Source organism: Pseudopodoces humilis, chromosome 6 (assembly GCF_049639895.1).
Source record: "Pseudopodoces humilis isolate 2021_Gansu_Grassland_sample_001 chromosome 6, ASM4963989v1, whole genome shotgun sequence".
In the NCBI taxonomy this organism is placed as follows: domain Eukaryota; kingdom Metazoa; phylum Chordata; class Aves; order Passeriformes; family Paridae; genus Pseudopodoces; species Pseudopodoces humilis.
Window position 1 is genome coordinate 18,043,648 of NC_142205.1, and position 26,545 is coordinate 18,070,192.

The 26,545-nt window shown below is 39.0% G+C and overlaps 2 protein-coding genes across 5 annotated transcripts in view; one reads left to right on the forward strand and one right to left on the reverse strand.

Moving 5' to 3' along the window:
* Positions 1-5,241: 5,241 nt before the first annotated feature.
* SOD3 (superoxide dismutase 3) lies at positions 5,242-6,752 on the forward strand. Its single transcript, XM_005517798.3, has 2 exons — positions 5,242-5,380; positions 5,838-6,752. Exon 2 carries the CDS (start codon positions 5,854-5,856, stop codon positions 6,574-6,576), a length of 723 nt encoding a protein of 240 aa, XP_005517855.2. The 5' UTR covers positions 5,242-5,380; positions 5,838-5,853; the 3' UTR covers positions 6,577-6,752.
* A 671-nt stretch (positions 6,753-7,423) lies between these two features.
* Positions 7,424-26,545, reverse strand: part of CCDC149 (coiled-coil domain containing 149) — a 52,233-nt gene continuing 33,111 nt past the window's right edge. The window contains exons 10-14 of one of the 4 annotated variants that reach the window (XM_088056530.1): positions 21,190-21,266; positions 19,784-19,816; positions 16,033-16,140; positions 10,946-11,527; positions 7,424-10,325 (exon numbers count right to left, since the gene is read on the reverse strand). In XM_088056530.1, coding sequence (XP_087912656.1) covers positions 10,947-11,527; positions 16,033-16,140; positions 19,784-19,816; positions 21,190-21,266 — 799 coding nt within the window. In that variant the 3' untranslated portion in view covers positions 7,424-10,325; position 10,946. Of the gene's footprint in view, positions 10,326-10,945; positions 11,531-16,032; positions 16,141-19,783; positions 19,817-21,189; positions 21,267-26,545 lie in introns of all 4 variants that reach the window. The other 3 variants (XM_088056529.1, XM_088056531.1, XM_014262696.2) reach the window with 3 other exon arrangements.

Genomic DNA, 26,545 nt, shown 5'->3' on the forward strand with positions numbered 1-26,545 from the left:
CACAGTCCATAGGAAAAGATGGTGTACTTAACACAGGAGCCTACAGAATTTAGGAGGAAAGCTTAAAAGAATTGGAAATGTTTAGCTGAAAGATGGAGGAGCCATGGGTACAGAGTTATACTCTCCAGTCTGACTGAGGCTGTTACAAAGAAGGGAATAATCTATCCCTGTGTCTGTAGTGGGTACAATCAGAACAGTGGTTCCAACCTGCAGCGACAACCAGGCTACAGAGCCGGAAAACCTGTACGAGAAAGCCAAGCCACAGTTGATGGCAGATTACTCAGCAATGTTGAGTTTTAAAAACAGGATAGAGAAGCCTAAGTCTTGGTTTACTAAGTCTTGATTGGTAAGGTTTGTTCTGGTGCCTCTAAATCCCTTTCAGGCCATAGCATAGACACAAACCAAGCGGTGATGATACACACAAACAGAAGGCAGGGTGTGGCCTGTTACCAATGGCTGTGTCTTTTTAGTACACTAAGGACAGAAATATCTGAAAATCATGCTCAGTTAATCTGTGATGACCATTAGACTACTGAGACAGCTGCTATTAAGTGTCATAAAAAGAGGAATTTATTTGTATTTAGTTATTTGTAGGTAACCACTGCTCATACATCTGATCTGACATAGATCCAGCTTTCCTATGACTCCCGAGCTACAAATGAAGCTATACACAGAGCTGAAGTTGTGCAAATATGCACAATGTGTGCAATGTGCACTTTGAAATTTAAAAACCCCAAGATATTTCTATTTGTGGCCATTGAGCACTGAGCTTGAAAAAAGTCTTGTGTTTATTTCTTGCCTCGTCTCAAACAGCAAACCCCTCATCACATTAATGCTACAAAGAGGAAAGGAAAACATTTTATAAAAGATCAGGGAATAAATGCAAACACAAATAATAACCTAAATTATCTAATAGCTGGGCTCCATCCCTACTTTTTATATTACGTATTTATATTTTATATTCACATGTGAAGATGAAATTCTTTTAAATTAGGTTGACAGACTTAGAATGAGTTTCTGAATGCAGATTGTTCTGAAAGCTTACTTACAGATCATCTCTCCCTCACTCTCATAAAATGATTTCCTCACAAGCTATTAAAGAGGAAGAATTTAAAGAATTTTTCAAATTGGCTGACACAGAGTAGTTTGACAGTTGCATGAGCTTCTATTTGCAAGAGAAATTATTCCCCAGAGAGAACAGTGCTATTTCCCTTTTGTTTATTTATTTGAGTTTTGTTACGGGTAATGCCCTGAAAAGTTGGAAATGCTTATAGCGCTTTTTTAAGAATATTATAAATGGATGCTTATCTCAGGCAGTAAATATTTTTATTTCTTTAAATAGAAATACCAAGTCAAGGAACAGGATTAAACAGGAAGAATAAGTCACGACCAGCAACGGATTTTCCATTTGCTACAGCAAAATATTTTGTTTTCTCTCTTTTTTTTTTTTTCCATAGCAATTGCAAAGTTGCTCCATCATAATTCCTGTGAGATGTGTGCTGCCCACAGCCCAGTGCCAGCCCTGTCTTCCCCACGCAGGTGAAAAGGCTAAACCAGCTCAGCCCAGGGCAGAGCTGCGCCCTGCAAGTGCCAGAGCTCCACGAGAGCTTCACAGGTCGAGTCAGCAACAGGGCAGGCAGGGAACAGCCAGAGCCACCGCACCGTCCTGCCCCCCTGGCTGCATTGCTGCTTTTCTCATCCTGCCCCCCTGGCTGCATTGCTGCTTCCCCTGTCCTGCCCCCCCTGGCTGCATTGCTGCTTTCCTCATCCTGCCCCCCCTGGCTGCATTGCTGCTTCCCCTGTCCTGCCCCCCTGGCTGCATTGCTGCTTCCCCTGTCCTCCCCCCCTGGCTGCATTGCTGCTTTCCTCATCCTGCCGCCTTGGCTGGATTGCTGCTTCCCCTGTCCTGCCCCCCCTGGCTGCATTGCTGCTTTCCTCATCCTGCCCCCCCCGGCTGCATTGCTGCTTTCCTCATCCTGCCCCCCTGGCTGCATTGCTGCTTCCCCTGTCCTGCCCCCCTGGCTGCATTGCTGCTTTCCTCATCCTGCCGCCTTGGCTGCATTGCTGCTTTCCTTGTCCTGCCCCCCTGGCTGCACTGCCGTAGCACTACAGACAAAAGCCAACACTGCAGGCTTTGGCTGCAGACCCTGTGCAGGTACCGGGACACACCAGATAACGCACGGGGCTGGGCACACAGCACATACGATACCTCACCAATCTCAATATGTGGAAGTTTTGCTGCCTTGCAGTCTCTAACTCCACACACCACCAAATCCTGCATGCTCCTGCTGCTGCCTGATGAGCCACCAGCATAACTGGCTCCTGTGACTCAGAAATGGCAGAAAGCCACCAAAACCAAAGGAGCAGATCAGGTGCCCAAGGATCTTGACTGTTTCCCTCAGGCTAAAAATGTCCCCTTTCTTTCAGCTGCTCCAGCTTCTGCCATATGTGGAGAAAAGCAGTCAGCTCCATCACTCACTCCCAAAGACATACAAGTTTCCTTCTCTGGGTGTTGTTTTTATGGAAAACCATTCTATCAAAAAAACCACTAAGAGCAGATCTAACTGCTGGAGACAAAAAAAAGGCTACAGCTTGCTATAAAAGGATTCTCTCCTATGCAGTGTTTTCCTCATCGTGTTTATCTCTGTGCTGGACAAATCAAACAATATTAAGTCAAACAGGAGAGTAATGCAATAGGAATGGTGTCATTGCAAAACAAGCCCACCGACCAACCAACCCTGGAGGCCACAGCATGGACTGGGAGCTTGTAAGCAGAGTCTGGTATAAAGCTCACTATAAAACAAAATTCTTCCTGTGTGGTCTAGAGAGCCTTGCAGAAGTTGTTTTGACTATTCTGTGTTGTATAGCCCAGGAAACTTTAGGATATTGCTTGAAACTCAGGATACAAAAGATCTCGTAGAACTGGACCAAAAGCAGAGGTCTATTTTTTAGAGAAGTGACTGTAACACAAGTGCATGGTCAGGTCACTGTGGACTTTCTTCCCAGTAACTGCTGTCTGCTTTAAAGGCTGTCAAGCCCATTATTCGAACCTCTTTGTAACCAGAAAATTAAAACATAGGCAGTGGGTAGTAGCAGACTTTAATGATACACCTGGTTAGTACTTAGTGATCATCTTTCAGACTCAAAATGAATGCCAAATCACCCTGGCAATTGCATTCCTTGTAGTTATCAGCCCTTCTTCTTTTTAAAATGCATCCTTCTGACAGCAGCCCACAGCTACTATTTCCTTTTCATTCTCTGAAGTGTATAGCAGTACAAATACATCATTTCACTTTGCTGCAGTCCTTTCTGTCCCTTTGATCATCTCCTTTACACCTTCTGCATTTTTGCCTCCCTCCCTCATGTGCAGTACATCAAAAAAAAAGCAGCAAGTAGGTTTTTCCAGGGATGGAATCCCAGCTGCTGTAGGCAGCACAAATACCACTGAAGTCAGAAACACTGCTGTATTTAAGCAAGCTAAAATTCTGTCCCTACATATTTCAAAATGCCTTATAATTCAATTAAAGCTTTACAATTATTTTCTTGGAGTACTGATTGTTGGCTCAAGAATTTCCTTGTAAAAGTATTAAATTCAATTGCAGTTCACTATTTTGTAACTCAAAGAGTAAACGATGAATGATACTCTTTTATTCCCTCCATTTGTTGTGACCCCTTGAAAAATGGTTTATGTTGTTAAGAAGTAATTTTTCTAATAGTATCTAGACTGGATGTTTGCTTCCTGTATTTTACAAACTTAAACCTGTGCATTTGGCTAGTCTTAGCTGAACATTTTTTGTGTCTATTTAGAAAACTTGATTATAAAACTTTCAAATGCTTTAAACCCAAGCAGTTTCATAGTATTACTACACTGCAAGTATGGCTTTTCCCAGCTCAGAGAGTGCCAGTGAATAAAGCTGGGAAGAGCTGCAAAGGAGGCCACGTTAGCCTTGGGGTGATGGACAATCCTGGCACTCAGCTGCTCTGAGAGCTCAGCTCCCACTGAACACTGCACAGAGCCCAAGAGCACAGTGATCTGAAAAACTTGTAAATACACTGAAGAAATACCAGTTGTCCTGTTTCGCAGATTAAGAACTGAAGAGCTGAAGTAACACATTCAATATTCCAATATTCAAAAATGAAGTTAGTTAATTCTGTATTTCCCTGGCTAATGATCCGAGTAGCTGACATTTCCTTCAGCTCTACTCTCCCTCATACATAAAGAAAAAAAATTGTCTCTCTCACATAACTATCTTGCATCTGATGTGGTATATGATACTGGTAAGATTAACACACACAATTTTACATTGCAGAAGCTGACAGTCCCATTCCTTATCCAGCTGGCAGAAGACTGGGAAAAGGGATTTTTCATTGCAATTTTCTTGCATTGAGAATTGTTCCAGAGTAATAAGAGATACTCTCTTCTCTCCACAGAAGTCTCACCCTGTTAAATTGATCTGACAGACAAATCCACATTTCAGCTACATCAGTGGGAAGTGCTGTGGGCAGGGCAATGCCCCTGAGAGAAGAGCACTTCTTAGTTCATGGGATGATGAAACACATGTGAACTCTCCATGCTCCAGTCAGCTTCTGAGCAATTTCTGTGCACCTCACTCTGATGTTGCACTGCCTCAGTACTTCTCTCTTAGGAAAGAAATCACTGGTAGTTTAAAAAAAGAAAAAAAAAGCAGAAGGGCTGCAGAGGATCAGATATTTTAGTGAGTAAAGCAGCAGAGCAGATGCTAAACTAACCCTAAAACTTCAGAGGCATCATTGACATGTACCTCAATAATCACAGTTTAAACTGTTTCTAAATCCACAAAAACTTTTGCATACATCCATATAGAACAGTTTATGTTGCTCAAGTACCAGTTTCTATTTTGATTAACAAAAAAATAAAAATGCAAACTAGCTCCAGATAAGCAGCACACAAGTGAGCAAACTGCCCAGTTGTGCCTTAATAAAGCTCTTTCCTCTCCCCTCCCTGCCTGCTGAAATTCACTTGTTTTAGATGAGTGCATAAAGTCACCAAAAGGCAGATAAATTTCAAAGTTTTGTGGCCTTTTTTTTTTTTTTTTTTTTTTTTTAAATGCCGGTGAGGACCGAGAGCCAGACTCACAAACTCACCAGGAAAGGATGAAGTATTCACCCTGCCCAAAACAAAAATGCTTAGAACTTTCTCCCCTCCCTTCCTTCTTCCCTCCGTCCCCGCCTCCCTCCCCTCCCGCAGTTCTCCCGCCTCTCCTGAGCCAGTATTACCTAATTCCTACAGAAACACGCAGTTTCTGTAAGCATCACTTTCAAGCAGCTCTGGCCTTCTGTCCGATCACATCTTCGTTTAGGGGAGCAGAGGTAAAGAGCTACTACTGAGAGGTTCTGCAAGGTAATCAACTTGTTGGATTTTTACTTTTTGTTTGTAATGCCTAACTAGTGGTTAAGGAGACGGACCAAGAAAAAACTTCTTGCAAAATGTCTTGCTGGAATTTGTTAGAGCACAAAAGCCTACTTTTCTACAATACAAAAATACAAACTCAGATTTTAAAACATTTTGGCTTGCTTGCTTCCTGCAGGGAAACAGAGGTAGTTTTTGAGATCAAGATCTAATTTAAAATATATAATCACTAGAATTTCTTTTAGTCATGGGTGCCAGTTGCATGTGTTTAAATACACATATTCTGACTGAGTTTCAGTTCATCACATGAGACAGGTTCAGCAAGCAGCAGTCCACCGGGACCATGTTCCAGCTGTTTCACTCAACTCACCACCGGCTGCGTGTGCCTTTCCAGCCATACTGCTGCAAAACGCCTGGAATTCTTTGTACCTTCCTGTATCTTTTGCAGGCTTGAAGTTGCCAAGATGTTTCTGATTCTTTCTCTGGTCACTGGGCTCGCCCTGTCTGCCTCTGGTGTCACAACAGACAAGGAAACTGACCCACGCCAGGAGTCGCTGCATGAAATACAGAAACAAGTGAACGACCTCTGGCAGAATTTGCTCTACCCAGTAACACGTGGTAACGAGACTGATGGGATGATTTACACCACTTGTGAAATGAAGCCCAGCTCCAAAATAGATGCTGACAAGCCGCAAGTGACTGGACAAGTCTTATTCAGGCAGTGTTACCCATATGGAAGACTGGAAGCCCTTTTTTACTTGGATGGGTTTCCATTGGATAACAATCAATCTAGCAGAGCTATACACATCCACGAGCTTGGAGACCTCAGCAATGGCTGTGATTCTACAGGGGGACACTATAACCCTTTCAGAGTGAATCACCCTCGTCACCCAGGAGATTTTGGCAACTTTCTTCCTAAAGAAGGCAAAATCAGAAGATACAAAACAAACCTCTTTGCCACAGTCTTTGGTCCGTATTCCATAATGGGCAGATCTGTTGTGATCCATGAGCAGGAAGATGACATGGGCAAGGGCAATAATAAGGCCAGTTTGGAAAATGGAAATGCTGGGAAACGTCTGGCTTGCTGTGTGATTGGGATAAGCAACAAGAACTTGTGGGAAGAGAAACTGCCTGAGGTTATGGACAAGAAGAAGAGAGGTCTCAAAAGAACATACAGCCAGGCTTAGGTGAAGTCCAAAATGCCAGCTACAGCCAGGGCAGCACAAAGTAACTCAGGCTGTGCTGTTGCCCACTAAGATATATGGCTAAAGGACTCCCATTTGCTTGCTCCTCTGTGAAATCCATATCACTTTTGTAGAGGTTACTTTATGTAAGCCCATCAATAAAACCAGCATCAACTCAACATTGTGTTTTCTTGAAGGAAAATATTCCCTTTTATGCAGTTTAGGACTTGAATGCATGTCAGCAAGAGTACAGATAGATAGGGTGAATGGACTAAAGAATCTGTGCACTGTAAGGGTCTTTTAAGGGATCATTAAATACTACAGGAAAAAAGTAAGAATGTGCCTCTCATTAGACTCTATTCTGTAGTTAGGTGCCAACTTGGAAAGCAGAAAGGTCTCTATGCTGTTAACAGCCTTGGGTGTTGTGTTGCAAGACCTTGGTAGTGGACTTCCCCTAAAAGGACAGTACAGAAATTGCTGTGTTGAACTTCAGATCCATTATATTTTTCTCCTTGTATAAGTCTCCAGTCTGTGCCTGTCAGTAACAAAGTTATATACAAAAGTTATAATGCTGCTTAGACCATGATGATAAAGTTAGCAGATCAGAGAGAAATATTCTTTTCAAAGCAAAAAAATACTGAGTCTGTTACTCCATACAAAACTGTAGGAACAAAGTTTGGGCTGGGAGAAGTGACAGTGCAAAGATTAAAGTAAGATAATTTTCAGCCTTAAAACTTTCACTTAATAAGGCTTTCCTTTTTAAATTTAACACAGAATATTAAAACATCACCCCATGGCTATCATTCATCTAATACTAAGAAGAGAAAAAGAAACAAGCAGGTAGCGCAAGTATATCAGGAAATGTTTTTATTAAAGATGACAAAATGTATTAATATAATTTAACCACGTTGTGCTGTTAATCCAGGCAGCAACAAAAGACTGGTTTGCAAATAAATTAAACTGCATAATTTAGAAAGCAAACTACAAAACAGAAGCTCATAAACAAAATGCTATCTTTTAGAAATGTAGCAGATTTTCAACTTAATCTCACTTAAGATTTTGAAATACATTCCTGAGCTCATAGGGATTAAAGAAATTCCACTGTCTTTATTATACAAGTTCCCATATGCTTAAAAATAGTCTCACTTAGAAAAGAAGCAGCATTCTAAAAGATGCTTCTTAATCAGTCATTTTCACACACTTATTTTACAAATTCAGTGAACATTATTTTTCCAATAACCACATCATCATATTTTCAAATGAAATCCTTCTCACTGATAATGCATGACTTTACCTTTAGGTATGACAACCTCCTTAAAATCAGTTTGTGAAATGCAGCTTCTCCATACTCCTGCCACAAAATTCCCTTCCCAGTTTGCTTCCCCAAAGCCCAACACCAACAAGGCTTACATGTTTGGTTGTGATTTCTGCACTTTTAAAGTAGTAGAAAAAGGGAACACAGGTCTTAAAAAACGAAACAAAAAACAAAAACACCCCTCAAATTTAAGGTAGAGTCCACAAAAAAACACTAGATAAATTTACTGGGAAAAAAAATACCATTGTTATATTAACACAACAATATCAATTAAAGCAATATCTGAGGAAGAACTGACAAGAATATTTAATTACTTATCAGCTAGTGCAGTAACAAATTCTTACTTTTGTAAGTCTCCTTGCTTTGAAGTCTTGGCTTCCTGGGAGAAAGCTAAAAATGTACCTAGAATATGCATTTGCTAGAAGAGAAAGGAGAGGACCAGTATTGCAGCAGTAACATCACACTGGAAATGAGGTTTTCAGAGATCTATGAATCTTACTGGAATTTAGTGATTGCAAAGATTTAAAAATAGCATCTAAGAGGGAGAATGGTGTGAGGACAATTACCAGGATGCCCTAATTGTTGGGTTGTACATCAGTATGCTCTCAAAAAAAAGACATACTGAAAAGAATCAGCAAATGAGGCACTAAAAAGCTGTTGATCCAGCACTGTTTCAACCTTACACCAGGCTCTTAATTAACTAATAGCATTAACTGGGACTGTTAAGGAACTGTAAGCAAAATGCTCATTCTCACATCTCTCAGTCAGGAAAGACACAGCACAGGGAAATAGTAAAAGATCCTCAACATTTCTGAGCTCAGTACATGAAATCTTGGCCTTCTTATTTGCTTGCCTCAGTTCTGACCACATTGATATTTAGCTCTATGCAGGATCAGTCTGTGAAAGATGGAAAAAATACATCTCAAGCAAAATGTTACTTCATGTGACATTCAGGCATTAGAGGAAAAAAAATCCTGCACATTCTCCTGGAGATTTTAGTTTCTACAGCTATTTTTCTTCTGACTGTCACAAAAATGAGTCAGTAATTCAGTCAGTTACAATTACTGGGAACAGCTTAACACTCTTTCAAACACTTAAACTCTTGGGTTTTTTTTCAGGTAATGAGGAATTTTAATGGTGAGCAAGATAACAAAATAAAAACTTTTTACTGCTTCATGTTCCTAATATGCTTAACTATTTATGTAACATCTGTTCCTAAGGACTGCTGCTTAACATCAGTGGAACGCTGCAAAGTCCAATTACCCTTAAAGACAAAACACACATATTTGAGGAGCACTGTAAGTATGGCTTTATATCCTGCAGACAGACACTGAAAGGGTTACACAAATGCACTTGCTAAGGAAAACACATGAGAAGAGACAAGCCACATTTTTCACCTTCCGACTATCACTCCTTATAGTTATATGTAATAATTTACATAGAGCCTTTCTTTTGCTGAATACAAACCGTTCATGGGCTCTGACACCTTGATTATGGCAGCACCTGCTAGCTCATCTTACACATACAGAAGAGTTTGTCAGTACTGCTAATATAAACTCTCTTTATTCAGTAGCTGACAAGTGGGCTGTAAAAACTTGCAGCTGGCAGTTATTTGTCAAAGAAGTACTCAGTCTGGGAGGGATTTTCCTTTTTATTAGTAGTATTTTATTAAATTTGCTTTAATTCTCTCTGATTGGTTTCAAGTTCTAGAGTGAGAAATGAACATTTACAGACAATTAGGTCCCAAGCCAGCAGAAAAATTGCCTTGACGGCTGCTGGCCCATAGAAGCTCCACAGCTGCAGAGACTATTCCTTATGCTACAAACAGGAGAGGAAAGACCTGCCTCCCCTTCCCCAACAGCTGCTAATTTCAACGTTAAGTATTCCCTCGTTGCTGCCTTCCTAGAAGCAGAGTGGCACAGGTCCAGCATCAGGACCAAGCTAGGGAATGACACAGCAGCTCCCTTTCCCCCCAGTTATTATAGGAATATTTTTCTATGACTAAACCTCTTCAAAAGAAGAAGTTTTAAAAAGTGGCAACAATGCAAATAATCCTTCTATCATACCACAGACTGCTGAAATGAGGAGGAAAGGAAGAATTATCCTTAATTTTAAGTAATAAGAAAATAAAAAAGACACAAAATTCCTTTAGAAAGGAAAGTACAGATGGAGTAGGCTGAAACCTATCACCCATTAACTAAGCCCAAGTGCCCATTCCAGCTCCTGAAAGAAGAGGGATGCAATTCCAGAAACTGACAGCCAAGTATCTGGACAGGACATCACCGGTTCTCCTCTTGCTGTTTTCTTTGCTTTAGAACAGCACTGCTATTTCTCACAGTAAGACTTCTGGCTTCTCTGATGATGTTTCCTTCAGAGCCTCATTAAATTGGGCTCTCAGTATCTGGTGAAATAACTTGCTTCATTTTCATGAGGTGAGCTGGGAGAGGAAAGGAAAAATTTTGTACAGTTGACAAAATACAAAGGTATAAAGGTTTGTAATGAGAGAACTATATACATGCAGGAATGGTTTTCAGAAACTTCCTGTAAGGGAATAGTGATCTTATTCTAAGGATGTACTGACAGTCACCATGTGTAAAGAGAAAAAGAACACAGTCTGACAAAGAAGCAAAAGCTTGCAGCCTTAGGATGCTTCTCAATTTATCACTCCAAATTTTTCATCTTCAAGAGACATTTCTCAGCATTAAAATACAGTCCAGCACTAGGACCATACATGTTTCAGGAGCCTAGTGATAACAAGATAAATCATTATCACTGGCAATTACACTAATGTAAATTACATCAATCTATATAGAAACTTCAAATCATTACAAAAAACCAACATGACTAAATCTCATCACTAATTCTTTCCCTTAGGTAATTTACAGTTTTGGTACACTACAGCCAGAACTAACAGAAAAGCATATTTTTTAAAGAATTATTAACAGTTCAGTATAAAATAATCAACCCTACAGCACAATATTTTACTGATCATATCTGTGACAGCACAGACACTGCACAAGGATTACAGTAAGGTGCTTGAGGGCCTGGATTTCATACCTCAAGCCAAACTGTTATCCAAATATTCACGGTTTTCAGCAGCATCAGATGGTTTCTTGTTTTCAGATTCAGAGAGCTCCTCAAAGCTGTTATTTGAGTCTGCAGTTTTAACACTGAGCCCTCCATGCCTTCCAGGGTCCTCAGTACGAACCACATCCACGGTGCTGTTATTTGGATCCCCTCTTTCATTTGGAATTTCACAATCTCTCTCTAAGGTTTTGTCATTGTCTTTCAGGACCTCAGTTTCACCTGTTCGTTCATTCTCAGAGTTTGAGGGACCTGTGGGGTCAGATGGATCAGGGCTGGGAAGTGGGAACTCTGCCTCTGATGAATCATTAAGCTCTGCTCCAACTCCCACATTCTGCTCTCCCACAGGACCGCCTCCTCTTTTCCCTTCCAGTTCTGCAACTGTCAGTTTAATTATCTGACTTCCAAGCTTGTTTATGTCTTCTTCCTCAGAAGATAGCTGAGGTAATGAAGGGTAAAAATGTTTATTTTGGATTCTGTTATTTAAGTTTGTTCCCTCTGGAGCCAGGGACTCACTTGCAACAGCGTAAGTTTCATCACATTCTCCCTTCTGTTCTGCTGAAAGAGAAATGGAACAACAAGATACTCGAGTCAGCTGGAGGCATTTGTTATATATCTGATCTGAAAAATATTACTACCAGTGCTGGACCACAGAGATGTTTATCTCAGTAAGGAATTTTTAAGAGCACTTCCCTATCCTTCCCAGGCCTATTCCTTAAACAATAAACAATCGACACTAAGTTTCCTGCTGGATCTGGCCTTGTTTTGGATCCTGTCTTTCTCTAAAACCAACAATTCAGAGTCAGATAGTACGATACTGTAGAACAGCAAGGTCAGGAAAACTTTTCTAGAGGAATATCAACTCCAAGGCACCTAGCTATGGAAATTTTTGGCACAGCTTACCATTAATCCCCCCGTCACTACCAGTTTCAGGGGTTAACACAAGCTCCATTTATTTGGAGCTTTTCACAGGCTTTCATCCAATAATGAAGTTTCGTTATTGGTCCTGCAACATTTCTCCAAACATAAAATATTATTTTGATTAGGGTAACAGCATAAAGCAGCTGTACAAGAATTTGAAGTATAACATTATACTAAATGGCAAACACTGAAAAAAGTGTCAAAATAAAGAAAAAATCAATGTGCAAATACCCTCATGAAAGTGTTCTTTAATGTGACCATTAAAGGACAGAAAGCCTCATTGAAAATAAGCTTGAAAAGTAAAGAAAAATTAGGAAATACCAAAATTAAGTCTGCCTTGAGAGCTTAAAATTACTCTTGTTGTGCAGATGCATTACCTTTTAGTACATAAGAATTTACTCCATTTCTCTCACAGGAATCCTGCCTAACACAAGGATGGGACTGCCTGGCTGCAGAGGACCACCCTACTGTCTTGATCTTACCTGCCTCATTTAGAATTTGGGAGCTACTGAGTGAATGAGACCAGGCTTGGCACGAAGGGAACAGACACTCTTACTGCCATCAACAAAGCTAGGAACGCAACTGTGAAGAGCTGGAATTTAAGTCTGTGGAAAAGGCAGGGATAAATTAACTTTCAAAAGGTGATCATCCACTGGATCTAAGCCTCATTATCTGAGAAGTCAGCTGGAAAACTAGAAGCTTGATGTGCACTACTACTCTGCTTGTATTGTACATCAAAGTGCACCAAATGAGCCAAAATGTATGTACCTCAAACTAGCACTCGAAATTAGCAGGGACTCTATCTTCCTCTTTGCATGCCTCGGTTTCTTCCCTCTTACAGTAGAACAACACCAACCTATCATCTTGCTGTAATCTTCTGAAGATAAATTTTCTCAAAGCACTAAATGACCAGAGAAAAGTTCATAGAAGAACAGCATTGTTTTCTTCAGGGAATGCCTGAAATAGCACCCAGGCAGTACAGCAGGGACAAGGCATTCAACAATGGAGTGGAAAAGCCCTAAGCTGCAGTTCATTAGCAGCTGTGATGCTCAAGTACAGTCCATCCCTTGACACTATCCATCCTGTGCATTGGATAAAGTGAGATTTTGTGGCACAAGACAGGCTTTAATTCATATGATTGTACTCTGTCATTATGCATGTTCACACAGGAACCACACATTAGATCCTACACACATCCACCATCCAGCTTAACTGAAACAGTGATAACAAGTGCAGATTAAAGGAGGCTTTGATGACACCAGGGTAAGCAGATAGGCTGGATAAAAAAGCCTGAAAAAGCCCTCTGATTATCTACAGATCTAGCTGGAGCAATACTTGATGCATTATAAAAAGTTCTGATAAAGAACAAATGTTTGTTTAAAAGTTAAGTAGACTTCTTGGGTCAAACAGGCACCAAATACCCATGCTACTCTTTTAAAAGACCGTAACTGACCAACATGACATGAGGTCTAATATATAATGATAAGTAAGAATTTCATTGCCATTCTGGTTATCAACTGTTTTTACTCAACTGATCATTCAATGAACAGGAAAATAAGAGCAGTTTTGTTTTTATTTCAGTAATACTTTAACCAAGAGCACACTTGTTTGGTGAATGATGACAGATGAACACATTCCTGTGTTCTTCCCAGTTGACAAGGTCACCCAGATTTTGGAGGTACATGTTATAGATGAAAAATTACAATATGCACAAAGTTCCTAAACCTCAACAGCACTCATTCTCTGTGTAGAGTGGTACAAAAGGTACCTTTGTATCATTCCAATATAGATGCTGACTGCAGAGGAGTTGCATAGCTCCAAGCACAGGGACATGCCCCACTAAAACTAAAGCTAAAAACACACTGCTTCCTTTTCAGGCTTTGAAGGGAAAATGGCAGCCCCAAACATCCTTCAGAAAAAGCATCTGGAGCAGCAGAACAGGTTATTGTTGCATCACCTACTGCTAGAAACTATGGTGTTCCCTGCATAGCTGGTCGAAGATATGCGCTCATCTTTGTCACCAAAAAGTTGCTCCAGTTGAATTATCACAGAGGTGACTTTTGCCTCAGTTCTCACTGCAGGTTATCAGATATATTGGGCATAGGCAAGGGAAAACCCAAGCTGTTTGTGTAGGCAGAATAGTAATTTCTTAACCTACTCTAGTTTAATGACAGAATTTCTGTGATTAACCTTGGTTCTCATTATGGTCATGGGACAGAGAGGAGGAAAGAAGATGACCCACTGGGAGCTGATTCTTCCTATGACTGCCACAGGTCTAATCCTTGTCTGTCCTTTCCTATCCAAGGCTGTTTTCTTCTGCTCTTCTCTTCCCCTGACTATCTTTCTGCTCCTACTCCACATCCCTTTGTTTATCCAGTCCCTACACTCACTGCACTCATTTCTCATCCACCTTTCAATATCTTTTAATCACATCTTGCTTTCACTGCCAACATTCTGATTCTTCACTCCTGTGCTCTGACCTCTGCTCAGCCACACACAGGTCCCTCCTCCCTCAGACTTCCATCAACTCTGTCAAACTCCACCTACTCTAGTCTTCCCACCACTTGAGAGTCCTGATCCTGGCCTTTCTTCCCTCTCTGCTCCATGTTTTTTTCCCTCTAAGTTTACTTTATCTCAAAGGAATGGTGCATATGGAGTTTTACCAGCACTGGTGACACAAAGTAAACTCAACAGAATCATTTGTTTGTTTTTAGCAGATGAGATTTGTAAGTGAATCATGCAGAATGAGATGGAAACTCCAGACTGCTTCCCCAGGCTGGAAACCTTTCCCCTAGATTTCAAATTCCTATAATTGTAGATAGAGTAAATGCTTCCATATTTGGAAAAAAAAAAAACAACAACCCAAATCCAAACATACAAAAGAAAAAAAAAAAAGCCCACCAAAAAACCCATGTGATCATCAGTATTTAAGACAAAAAATAAGTTATTTGGCTGTCTTAAAAAAAAATAAAAATCAGCTGATGTAGAAAACACACAGCATGTAAAGCTTCAGCCCAGAGCTAAGGTTTGGCAGTGTTACAAAGCAACAGCAAGAGGGTCTGATGAGATGTGACAGGCAGATCAGACTGCCTGTCTGATCAGCCTGTAATCACAACTGTAAAACCAGCCTCACCTAGGACAAATACGGAAAGAAAAGAGCATAATGCACCAAGTAAATACTTTCAGTAACTGCAGATTTAATTAAAAATCAACAATTAAGTAGGTAAAAGAATGAATATTTATGAGTTATTACTCACCAGAGAACTATTCATTACAATTTCACTTCTTATTTTTAGCAAAAATATCAGCTGATCAAGATTATAAAAAAAGATCAGCCTCGCTGTCACATTTTATCAGATAATGACATGGACTATAAAGTCAAAATTAAGCCACAATCTATTTAGTTTCAGGACTAACAAATAAATTGTTTATGATGCTTCATGGTTAGCTGAGAAAAATCTGGGCATATCATAATGTTATGCCCATTAAAAACTTTACCCAAATACCAATAAGCAAATAAAATAATCCATCTCCCATCCATTATGAAAAACTAAGGAAAAACAAATCAAGGTTATCAGCAACTGTCAAATAAAGTTAAGCTTGACTTTGAAGAAATGTTAAAGTTTGCTGTTGGAGGAGGATTTTAACAAAACACATGTAAGACTATGAAAAAAGCAGTCAATTTCTCTGGGAAAATGAGTTGGATATTTCAATTTACCATGTGCAATCAGCAAGCCATTCATCTAGACATCACCTATAATGCAGGAAAGTGCTAAACCAGTTCCACAGACTGCTTCCTACTGTGCATTTTAACTGAGGGGAAAAGTGCAGGAATCAGTTAACTGTAAAACAGATGGCATGAATAACTTCACACAGTGTCATGTTACCTGGCAGGAAATTCTTTGAGGTGTAAGACCTGATCCCTACCCTTATGCAATCCATTCCATAGTCAGTTTTCAGTCGTTCCTTTGCTATCTGTACTGGGACCATCTATCTGTTTTACTTGTGGACGATGTATTCAATTTCTGTGATCACTGAAACTTTGCCTTCCGCTATCCCAGCATGAAAATTTATTACATTTTATTTGGAAAGAAATGAGTACTCAGCTCTCATCACGTTCTTACGTTCCAGATGCTCACCTTGTACTTCAGTTTTCTGTGGCTTATCAGCAAACGCTAACAACGGTGACCTGGACCGCTGTATCACGGGCAGGGTTGGGTCACTGAATGTTATCGTATCCTTCCCACCTGGAACAATCATGGTGTTAGAACTGCTGGTTCACCAAATACAACCACTGTGCATCAATGATATTCAAACATACCTTACAAATTTTTGTTACTGAAAAGTACAGAACAGGAAAAGCATTTCATGTGATCCTTTCACAGCATGGAAAAAAATACTCTTTAGTGGAGCCACAATATGCAAGGCAAAGGCAGAAAAGCTGTATGTTTTAACCTGCAGTACTCAGTAAGGGCCAGATTTTGAAAGACCAGGTGCAGTATGCAGCAAACTGAATTAGCAATTAGAATCAAATTAAAAATAGTAATAATCAGATCACAGTAAAGTAATGGATCACTTGCATGCTATTACCAGCAACTGTTCAGCTCTGACTCTCTACTCTCTGTTATTCTGTATCATGTGATACAAGCAGGTTCATCATTATGTAGCTTTATGCTTCAGATTTACATATTATCCTGCAATGCTTCCTTAAAACAACCCTAAAAACTTCACATAATTAAGAACTGAGGGAGCAAACAAGTACACATGGCTGGGGAACAGGAGGGATTTTAATCTGAAAATTCCCCAAACATTTCTGAGCATTTTTGTTTTAAACCAAATGGAAAAAGGCAATTTCCCAGCTCTTCTGCAGACAAAATAGTGCAAGAAACCTTTCATTTGAGGACTCTGCTGTAGATGTTTAGTCTTTACATGTTTTAGCAATGCAGAAAGCAGCACCTGCAGATCCTTTAGGAAGTCCTCCACTATTCAGGATGCTCGTGTTTTTAGTGACTGACACTACCTTAAACCTAGAGGGGAAACGGCAGGAAATGTGCAAGATCAGCTAAGCGTGGTGTTTATGTGGCCTCCAGAACGAGTGCCAACTGATAAGTAATGGCTGGGGAGGCAGCAAGATACTGCTCTATTTATCTCCATGAGAACCGACATTTATGTAACAACCACTTCGCCCCTCTAAATCTGTTTGTACGTTTCACCTTAAGGCAACATCCTAAATCTAATCACCCATCCAAGACAAAGACTTTCAAGAGAACACTGGGTCAGGAAATACCTGGAATAAATCCAGCTCTGAGAAAGTTCTGGTGGATACTAAGGAATAATGAAAGTCAAGCTGTTCTCATGGAGTCTAACTGGACCACTCAATCCCTAATTCCTTTTAAGTGCACTGGCTGCTAATACTTGATCCTGAAGGCAGTAATGATCTTTTTATACCACTGCCATGTCGGGCAATACACTGTAGCAATATGAACGCAATTGATGCTTTTGAAGCATGGATCTTGTAGAAATCCGATCCCCCTGTCAAGTATGTATCAGAATTCTGCCTCCACTAGACTCAGTAACAAAAACCAGTATTAACTAACAGCAAAGAGGACAACCCTTCCACTGTAACAAAAAATTAACTAAAAACATAAAAAAAGGCAAAACAAATCCAAACAGTATTTCAAAATGCAAAAGCTTCTAGATTAATGTAGTTTCCTGTAACAGTGAAGGAATTATGTGTTGGAAGAAGCAAATCATACAGGGAACTTGTGGTATGAAAATACCCAGCAGATATTCACACACAGTCAGAAGCAGCCACATATCTAAAAAGATACAAAAGAATCCAACGGAGGAAGTAAAAAGATGATGAATAAAAAAAATGGGTAGAGGTTTTAATATGAAAGTAGAAAGCAGAGGCTTTTAAATTTATTTCATAAAAAAAGTAAAGCCTGAGTTAAGTCCCTGAAGATTGCAAGACAAGCTTCACAAAAGATACTTCTTGACTTCCAGCCAGTATTTACACAGTAAACATATTTATTTTCACATTTTTCTCTGAAAACCAGCCTGGTTACAGAAAATGAAGCTAAGCTCAGTATCCACACATCTTAACAATAGATGTGGCCCAAAGAGTCTGATAAATATTTATTTATTTATTTATTAACAGCAATTCACATCCATTCATGAAGTAGGCACACAGGGGTACTGCTGCACTACATTCCGTGAATCACGATCTGAAGTTGGATTACACACAAAGAATTTCAACTAGCTGCTGTGTAAGCTCAATTTCATAACTTATATAGCTTCATGTTCCTCTAATGCATTTTTCAAGGACTACAGTGAAAAGTACACAGATCTCAAAATACATATAAGTTTTCAGTAGTAGTCAATTTTTCATTTTCTTCTCCAGGGTTGGGTATTTCCTTATAACCTCTGTTGCACCCTATGCCACTGTAACTGGCTACAGCCACAGCAGCTGCAGAGCCCTTTAATTCTACCCTGCCTCTGCTCCACACTGATTTCTGCAGGGCAAGAAGCAGCACCGAAACTCTCTTATCATCCCACACAGAAAAAGGCTGAATCATAGTTGGCTCTTTCTTAGACTTTTTTTTTCAGTGGAAATCTGGAATTTTCAGGAAATGATAGATTAAAAAAAATACAGAATTACCTATCTGAATATCCAGTGACATCAGATTGTGAAAAGACTAAGATGGTGTTTATTATGTACTGTTATTGAATATATTTTACTTATTTTTGTGCGTATTTCAACCACAATGTAGCCAAGACAAAGAATTAAATGCTTCTGTGAACATCACATTCTCTGCTTTCTTCTCAAGGGAGGCAGAATCATAAATAGAAAATCAAAGCCAAATCTATGCCCAAACTTGCCTTCTTTTCAGCAATGAAAACAAACCTCATAAGAGATTAATTTAACTAAAGCCCATTTTCTAAGCAGGGCAATATAAAGTCTGGTAGGCAGAACATCCGCAGGGATATTTTACCTTCTCAGAAATTAAATATGCACTTCCTGTTGATTAGCTTCCCCATAGTTCATTCGGGGCTTTCTCAAAAAGCAGATGACAAATATGTCACCTAACAAAAATCCAGAGGCATTCAAGATCTTTCTTCAATAGGATCAAGCATATTAGCAGCGTTTGGAAGATATTATTATCATGGTGACAATGTATGTTATAAATGTTATATAAATAATGATGACTAAGTAGGAACATTAACTTCAGATTAAAATCCTGCAATTTGTAATGTGCATTTCTTTCAGCGCTAGAATGAGCATCAGCTTTTATCCATTTTTTTTTTTTTCAATGACAAAAAATTCCACTCACAGCCAAATAATACTTTTTCACTCTGGATTTAAGACTGACTAGATGAGATACTCTCCATGTTCTGCTCCTCACCCAAGCCAACAATCAGCTACAGCATCCATTGTGGTATTCCCACACTAATTGTACACACTGATGTTTTATGGAGCGGAAGCTTTGCACGCTCTGAAAAGAAAACTGGTGACCCATCAGGTGTTGCAATGCTCTTTTTGACCATCTCAGGATCAGAGTGCACTTGGAAACAAAAATGCACTGCTGATTTAAAAGGCAAGCAAAAAAATCAACAAAATCTCAGGGTTCAACAGAACTCACAATCCAGTGTTAAAATCCTTTAAAAATATTTAAGATCATCCCTTCTTACTATTTTCCTTAATGCAAATTAATTTTCATGTAGAGCAGCCTCTATTTCTCCTGTGGTCACCTAACTCATTTGACTGAGCATCTTTATCTGCTGGATATAAAAATGTTCAGATAACATTTCCATTTATTTACATGCAATGACAATATTTAACGTACTGCTAGGATCAGTTACTAAAAAAATATGTTAAGCAGAACCTACTCCCAAATCCCACCGAGACATTGTAGCTCAGGCCTTCAGGCAGCAAAAGAAAGGAAGGAAAGAGACAGTTGTTATTGTATAAACATTAATTTAATGCTTTACCTACACAGACCAATACGGTGCAAGTTCCCACTTCCATTTTTTAAAATACATTTTACAAACATGGGAAATGCTGCATTTATTAGTGTAAAAACTTTATGGAACACTTTGGTAAAGTTACAGTTTGGTAAAACAAAACAAAATAAACAAACTCCTACAGTATCTATAACTGGTGAGTTTGAGAGACATGTTTGTAGTAATGTGCTAAACTGCATTAGCAAGGTCTTAGACAAACATCTCACCTTCATCTCTTGGAGAATGTGGGGAGGCACAAATGCACTAAGTACACTACATGTATTAGGTGACCTAACTGTGGAGAAATCCATGGGAACATATTTGGACCTCTAGTTCTGGAAAGAGTCAAGCAGGACTGAGAAAGCCCAAACAGGCAAGCTGAAGTGGAAACACACCACATCAGCCCAAAGAGCTGAACAGCATAGGTTTGTTACAGGGGCTCTTCAGCTCTGCCAAACATTTTCTTCTAGATGTACATGTTAGGTGGAAAAAACAGAGACAAAAAAAACCAGAAGCCTAAACCACTCTTTCCCACTCTTACTAGCACTGATAAGAATCTGTAAACAACAAAGCCTAATGATGCAAACACCACCAACAAAGTAGCATAATTTACAGTGGTTACAGAAGACACAATTAGGTGCAATGGGAAGAAAAGAAGGAAAAAAGTAAATGTACATTAAATATTGCACACTTTCCTAACAACAATGTCTATTAGGAAGCAGATTAATCTCCCATTACTTGAGTAATTTAAAACCAAATACAATACTTAAGGCACTATAGGGAATAAGCCTGTTCTGGAGAGATGGACTAGAAAATTTAGGACCATTTACATTTCCAATTTCTAGGAGTTTATGATTCTACAAAAAAGCATTTAAAAACAGTAAAATACAAAATCCATGGTTACAAGAAGTACAAAATTAATAAATAAAATTGGTTGAAAAACATAATGACCAACAACCTGTGTATCATTTTATGCAATGTTTAAATAAAATAGTTCACTGTTTTTCTACCTGCTGTCTATGTAAATAATTTGATTACTTCAATATTTAAACCTTTTTTTTTTAGCACTTTTCATGTTATTTTTAATACATATTTGACTTAAGAGTTTACAAAGTCTAGTGTTTTTGGTTTTCCACTTAACATTTATTAGACATTTCTAATTTTGAAAATGTGCTGAATAGAACATTCAGAAAATAACTGTAATTAAAAAAATTATGGCCAAACTTCTCTTAAATGAAAACATACCCTTGAAAATGGAACAATGCAAGCTATTCACTTGAAATTTTACTAACCTGGAAGACTCCACAAGCCTGCAATTTCCAAAGTTCTTAATTTCTTTTCTAGTTCTGCCACTCGATTACCTAGAATTCTTCGGAAAAAGAGTAGCTGTTATCCCAAGGTAACCAAAGCCCAATTACTTATATTACTACAGGTGAACATTTTAATTGCTACTTAACTAGTGCAGTAAATCTGTATGCAAATCATCTCTTTTCACTAACAGCAATGGACAACCTCTCTCAGAGTTAAAAAAAAAATCAAATATATTTGTCTCATCTATACCATGCTTTTAAAAAAGCAAAAGGCCTAGCATGTACTGGACATTCAATCTCTGCAGTAAAGAAAAAGAAAAGCAAATCACAATATTTCTATCTTCTTGCCTGCAAATATCACTTTATTTTCTTTATAGCTAAAACAAGAAGGAAAAAGCTACACAGAAAATATAGAAAACTCAAGACAATATCTAGACTGACTTTGAAGTTCTAAGACACAATTTTTGCTAGTCCTTTATTCAGGGAGCTTTCTCTATCACTAAGATTGCTTAAAATGGCAAGGAATATTTTTTCTATCACACCTTTTTTTTTTTTTTTAAGCATTGAACTGCTTTCTACTTTACTAAAAAGCTTCAAGCTCTTCAATGCCTTTATCACCCACTCAGTATTCACTGTATTTCTCGGGTCATGTCTTCTTTTGTATCTGACTTCATACACAAATACTATTTGCAGTTAGCTCTCCTGCAGGATTTAACTTTTAGTCTTAATTCTCTCCACAGATCAAATAAGAGATTTCTATCTTGCAAAGAAAGCTCGTTTCTCCAATGAATTTTTGCAAGTGTTTTACAGGCACAGCAAGTCTGCTAGAGTCAAAATCTTTAAATAAATCCCAAACAATACTCACTAGACTGAGAAACCTAGACAAGGCAGCAATTCTAAACATGACAGCAGAGATTATGGACAGCAAGTTTTACTCATCAAATTACAGCAACAGGATAAGTCAGTTAAATTTGAACTGAATGCTGAGAAGCAGCATATCCCACCCCAGCAAGGCAATAGTATCTTCCTGTGCATACCAGAGCTGTGTAACACTGCACTGAGAGCTCCTCAGCAAGGGCTTTATGTGCAGACATTTGAGTACACTGGGAATGTCATTAGTGACACGATGGCAGATTCAGGGAAGGACATGAAGAATAGCACACCCAGCAAATATCAAAGGGGCTAGAAAAATTGATTAACAAGGACTAAGCATTTTTGAAATTTCTGCTGTGAGGGCTTTGCAATGACACAATAAAAGCCTGTAAGTATTTTAAAGATTACAAAAATGTCAGTATGAGAGACAATGTGAAAAAGAAAGAGAAAGCTTATAATAAACATCAGAGAAAGCACTGAGAGGTACAGGGGTGTGTGTCAACTAAGAAGAACAGTCTATCATATTCAAAAGCAGAGGAGAAAAGACAAAGTTAGGTTCATTTCCCCACTGAAACTCAGTATTTCAGTAGGTTTAAAAGGTTATGATGGGTCTACTACTGTCTTCTCCAATTAAAAGCAAAATTATTCAAGTCTAGATTTCACTTTCAGAATGCTTCCATTTGGTATGAGAAATTCAGCTTTAATAACACTGTTTTCATAACCCTGACATCCAGTTGGGCAATTGGGCTCTGCAGTACAACACGACAGCTGACAGCAAAAGGCATGGAGCAGCTTTCAGGAAACTCCACCTTGTAAACTGGGAGCCCATTCCCACCTTCCTGCCTAAGGTCTCACCAAGGGTCAGCTAAAGAACGTGGAATTCCCCTGGTTTACAGAGGAACAGAGAGAGACATTATGTAAGTCTTCTTCTACATCATGTTAATTCTGTCAGGGAACTGACAAAACAATGTTAATTTGGTTAATGATTGTCACCACAAAGGAGTCAGAAGTCTAGCACTTCTAATCCTTATTATTCTTCTAAGTAGTTCACCACTAGTTCCAGGGCAGAAAACAGAAGGATGCTGCTCTCCCTGCCAGCTACCCATAAAATAGAAGGAAACTCAACCCTCTGTAAAAAGTTATTGCTACTGCTCCTGTTACTCAGGTAACAACAGCAAAGTCACTTTTTTCTTGCTTCTTTTAAATTTTATAATTTATTTATCAGCTGTACCACACTATTTCTAATGGTTTTGGAATCCTCAGAAGAGGCACTTAGTTATTTCTTTAACCTTTGTTGCAGGTTCTCATATAGAAGGATCATTTTTTGTCTCAGAACAATGCTTGGCAACAGCAGAGGACAATAACCCCACTTCTTTCATTGAGGAATAGAGCAAAATACATTCAGTGATAAGTATCATTCTAGTTTGCTTAAAAAACCTCATTACCTCAAGACAGGTATGGGAGAAATAAACCCTAAATAAAGCTGCAAGTTCTTATAGCAATCAATTTTTGAAAGATAAATGCGTAAGCTATTAGAACACAATGTGGTTTATCACATTTCTTCCTTTCCCCTGAGACCTCCAGGTAATTTGCCACCTCCATACATGCTGTGGGAAAACTGAGCTGTGGTGGCCTGGCTAGGCCTACCTGGGTGGGTATTTTTAAAGGGGCTGCATGGGCTGGTAGCACCCAATTCCCTGATCTCTTTTTTTATCTCTAGACACAGTGAACCAGATCCTTCAATTAAACAGGAGAATCATGTCACAGACACAGGTGCTGATAGCTATTTCATTTGCTCTCTGGTCCTGTGCCTAATGCAACAGAAGAATTAGTACAAACCTCATTCCAGAAGGTTTTACAGAAATCTGTTGTTTGTGCAACAGGAGCAATGCTCCCACCTGACTCCAGAAGCCTCTTTCTGGCTCTGTATGCTTTCCAACATATATGGCCATGATCTGAAGGGAGCTGTGGTGATTTACAGCACCTGAGCTCTCTTCACCTCACTTTAATTTAGATCTTGCTACAGAAGACATACACCCTCATACAAGTGCCATCACCTAAATGTCTGTAAATAGGTCTCTCACAGTCCCATATCTGGCTCTAGACGTTGCATGGAAACTCGTGCTCAAGTTACAGACTGACAATCCTTTTTGTAATTTTGGACATGACTGAACTTGCCCAAGTTAGAACTGTTAAAATTAGTGCAATGTATCTAACCACCAGGGCAGCTTTTACGCTGATACAGCTTGCACAAGTGCTGGCAATTTCAGGAACAAATTGCACTAAAAAGAGCATCTAATAAATGGTTTATTGCTGGTAGAATTAAAAAAAAGGGATGTTTATCCATTTGCTAAGCAGAGTTAGGACCATTTGGTTTTGCATTTATGTAACTTTAATCTTGCAACACACTACTGCGTGGAGAATTAATTTAGAACTGCCTTTACAAATTAAGCTAACAGGCTTGTGGAGAAAAACATAGGACATTACTTGAACTTAGTATTAGTAGCTACCAACCACCTTGGAAAAACGATCTGTTTTTTTCCCCAGCAACTTCTTTTTTTTCTGAAAACAGGATAAAAAATAAAGGCTAGATTTTGCCTTCTTGCTCCTAGGCACATACTCCCACAGTTCCTTCTATCATGCCACATCTTTAGAAGAGTGGCAGTAACAGCAGTGTGTCTTTTCCAAGAACAAGTGGCAATGGATTTTTTTTAACAATAGTGTAAGAACAGAAAGTAAACTTCAACAGAACATCCAAATTCCAATCTACACTAAAAAAAAATCCATTGTCTTGTCATTGCTTCAGTTATTCAGAAAGCATATCCACCATTCTGCTATTGTAAACTTACACAGCCAATTCTCAATCTGCAAGCTATTGAAGAGGTAGGCCTTGGAGTAGGTTGACTGTATGGGGGAAAGTAAGTTTATATGGTCTGAAAAATCTCATGTACTGATAGGGAGAGAATCATTACTAGGTCATTCACCCATCAAATACCAAATGCAGAATTTCCTCCTCGAAATTAAATAACCACCCCAAAATCTCACGTTCTTTACCCACTAAATCTCCCTTTTTTCAAACAACAATCTGAAAGAGTAAATGTGTCATCCAAACATGCTCTTTACACAGGGAAAGACTGCTACCTTGTGATTTATGTAAAAACTTTTTGTCACTGCAATTTTCTCTAGCCTCATATCCTTCTCAACTTCCTATTTCAAATGGAGAAATGTCTTCAACAAAAGAATGCATCTTCTACTAGTACCAGTTTATGAACCTGTCCGTTTAACTTGTGCACTGACAGTACCCTCACATCTAATCTTGTCCAACAGGTGGGCAGCTTCTTTCCCGTTTTCACAAGTCAGCAGACTTTTAACTTTTTATATGGCAAATACATACCCCCATTTATTTGCATCTCAAATAAAGGATGTTTTTCCTTGATGCCCTACCTGCATTTCCCTTTTTCACATTAAATTTTTATGTCTTAGGTGTTTCCACCTGTAGTGGTTCCCATTCCTCCTAGCTCTTTAATAGCTTCTTTAATCCACCTAAAGCCTAAAGTGGCAAAAAGAACGAGAATACTACATAGGATTGTTTTTGAGGCTCTTCACTCAACTTGATCAGGATTTATATTCCTTCTTTTTCCCCTGAACCATCCTGAATTGAATATAACACTTCAGTTCTGAGAACACTCCTGACCCTGGACTGATATGGACTGTCACTTCTCTCTAAAACCTGGTATTTTGTTGGCCGTAGAATAATAGCTTTTGAATATATCCAATCTCTTCTCAAGGCTATATGTGAACAGTTGGACATGCAGACATAAGAACTACATCTCTTTGTGTGGGTTATCTCAAGACAACCCATACCCAGTAGTTGAAAGCCGAAAGAGCAGTATCAGAAAACAATCATTACAATGGTATTTGAGAGATGCAGGAGACTGCATATCACCAAAGAGAAATACAAAACTAAGAAAGAACTTCACAAAAAAATTAAAATTATGCAAAATAAAACAGTGGGTAGTGATACAGTATCAGGATGTGAAAGGTAAAGACTGGTTACACCTGGAACAACAGTTGTTCTCTGGATGTTTTCTTTCTGATGTTACACTAGCAGTAAGAAGGAAGAAAGCAGGTGTTAGCGCTTCCCTAGCACTGCTCTGTGCAACAACTCCTCTTGCATCACAGGACAAAAATTTACTGAGCTGCCATCCGTTAGATCTGGACTACAGTTTCACCACTTTATCTCCCTTTAGCTGTTTGGACATTTTTTGTCTCAAATGCCCAATTTAAGCTATTAACTGCTCCTCCACTTCTGTTGCTACATCACTCAGAATTATGCAATGGAGTCTGCCTAATATCTAAGTTACCAATTTTCAAAGTGAATCATTCATTCTAGTGTAATACAGTTCACTTCAGTACTATTTCTTTTCAGGAAAGATGTCTGGCTGTTGCTGGCATCTGGTCCTGA

Bases quoted from the DNA above. Each gene is read 5' to 3' on its own strand.
- SOD3 (XM_005517798.3), top strand. From the start codon at position 5,854: ATGTTTCTGATTCTTTCTCTGGTCACTGGGCTCGCCCTGTCTGCCTCT.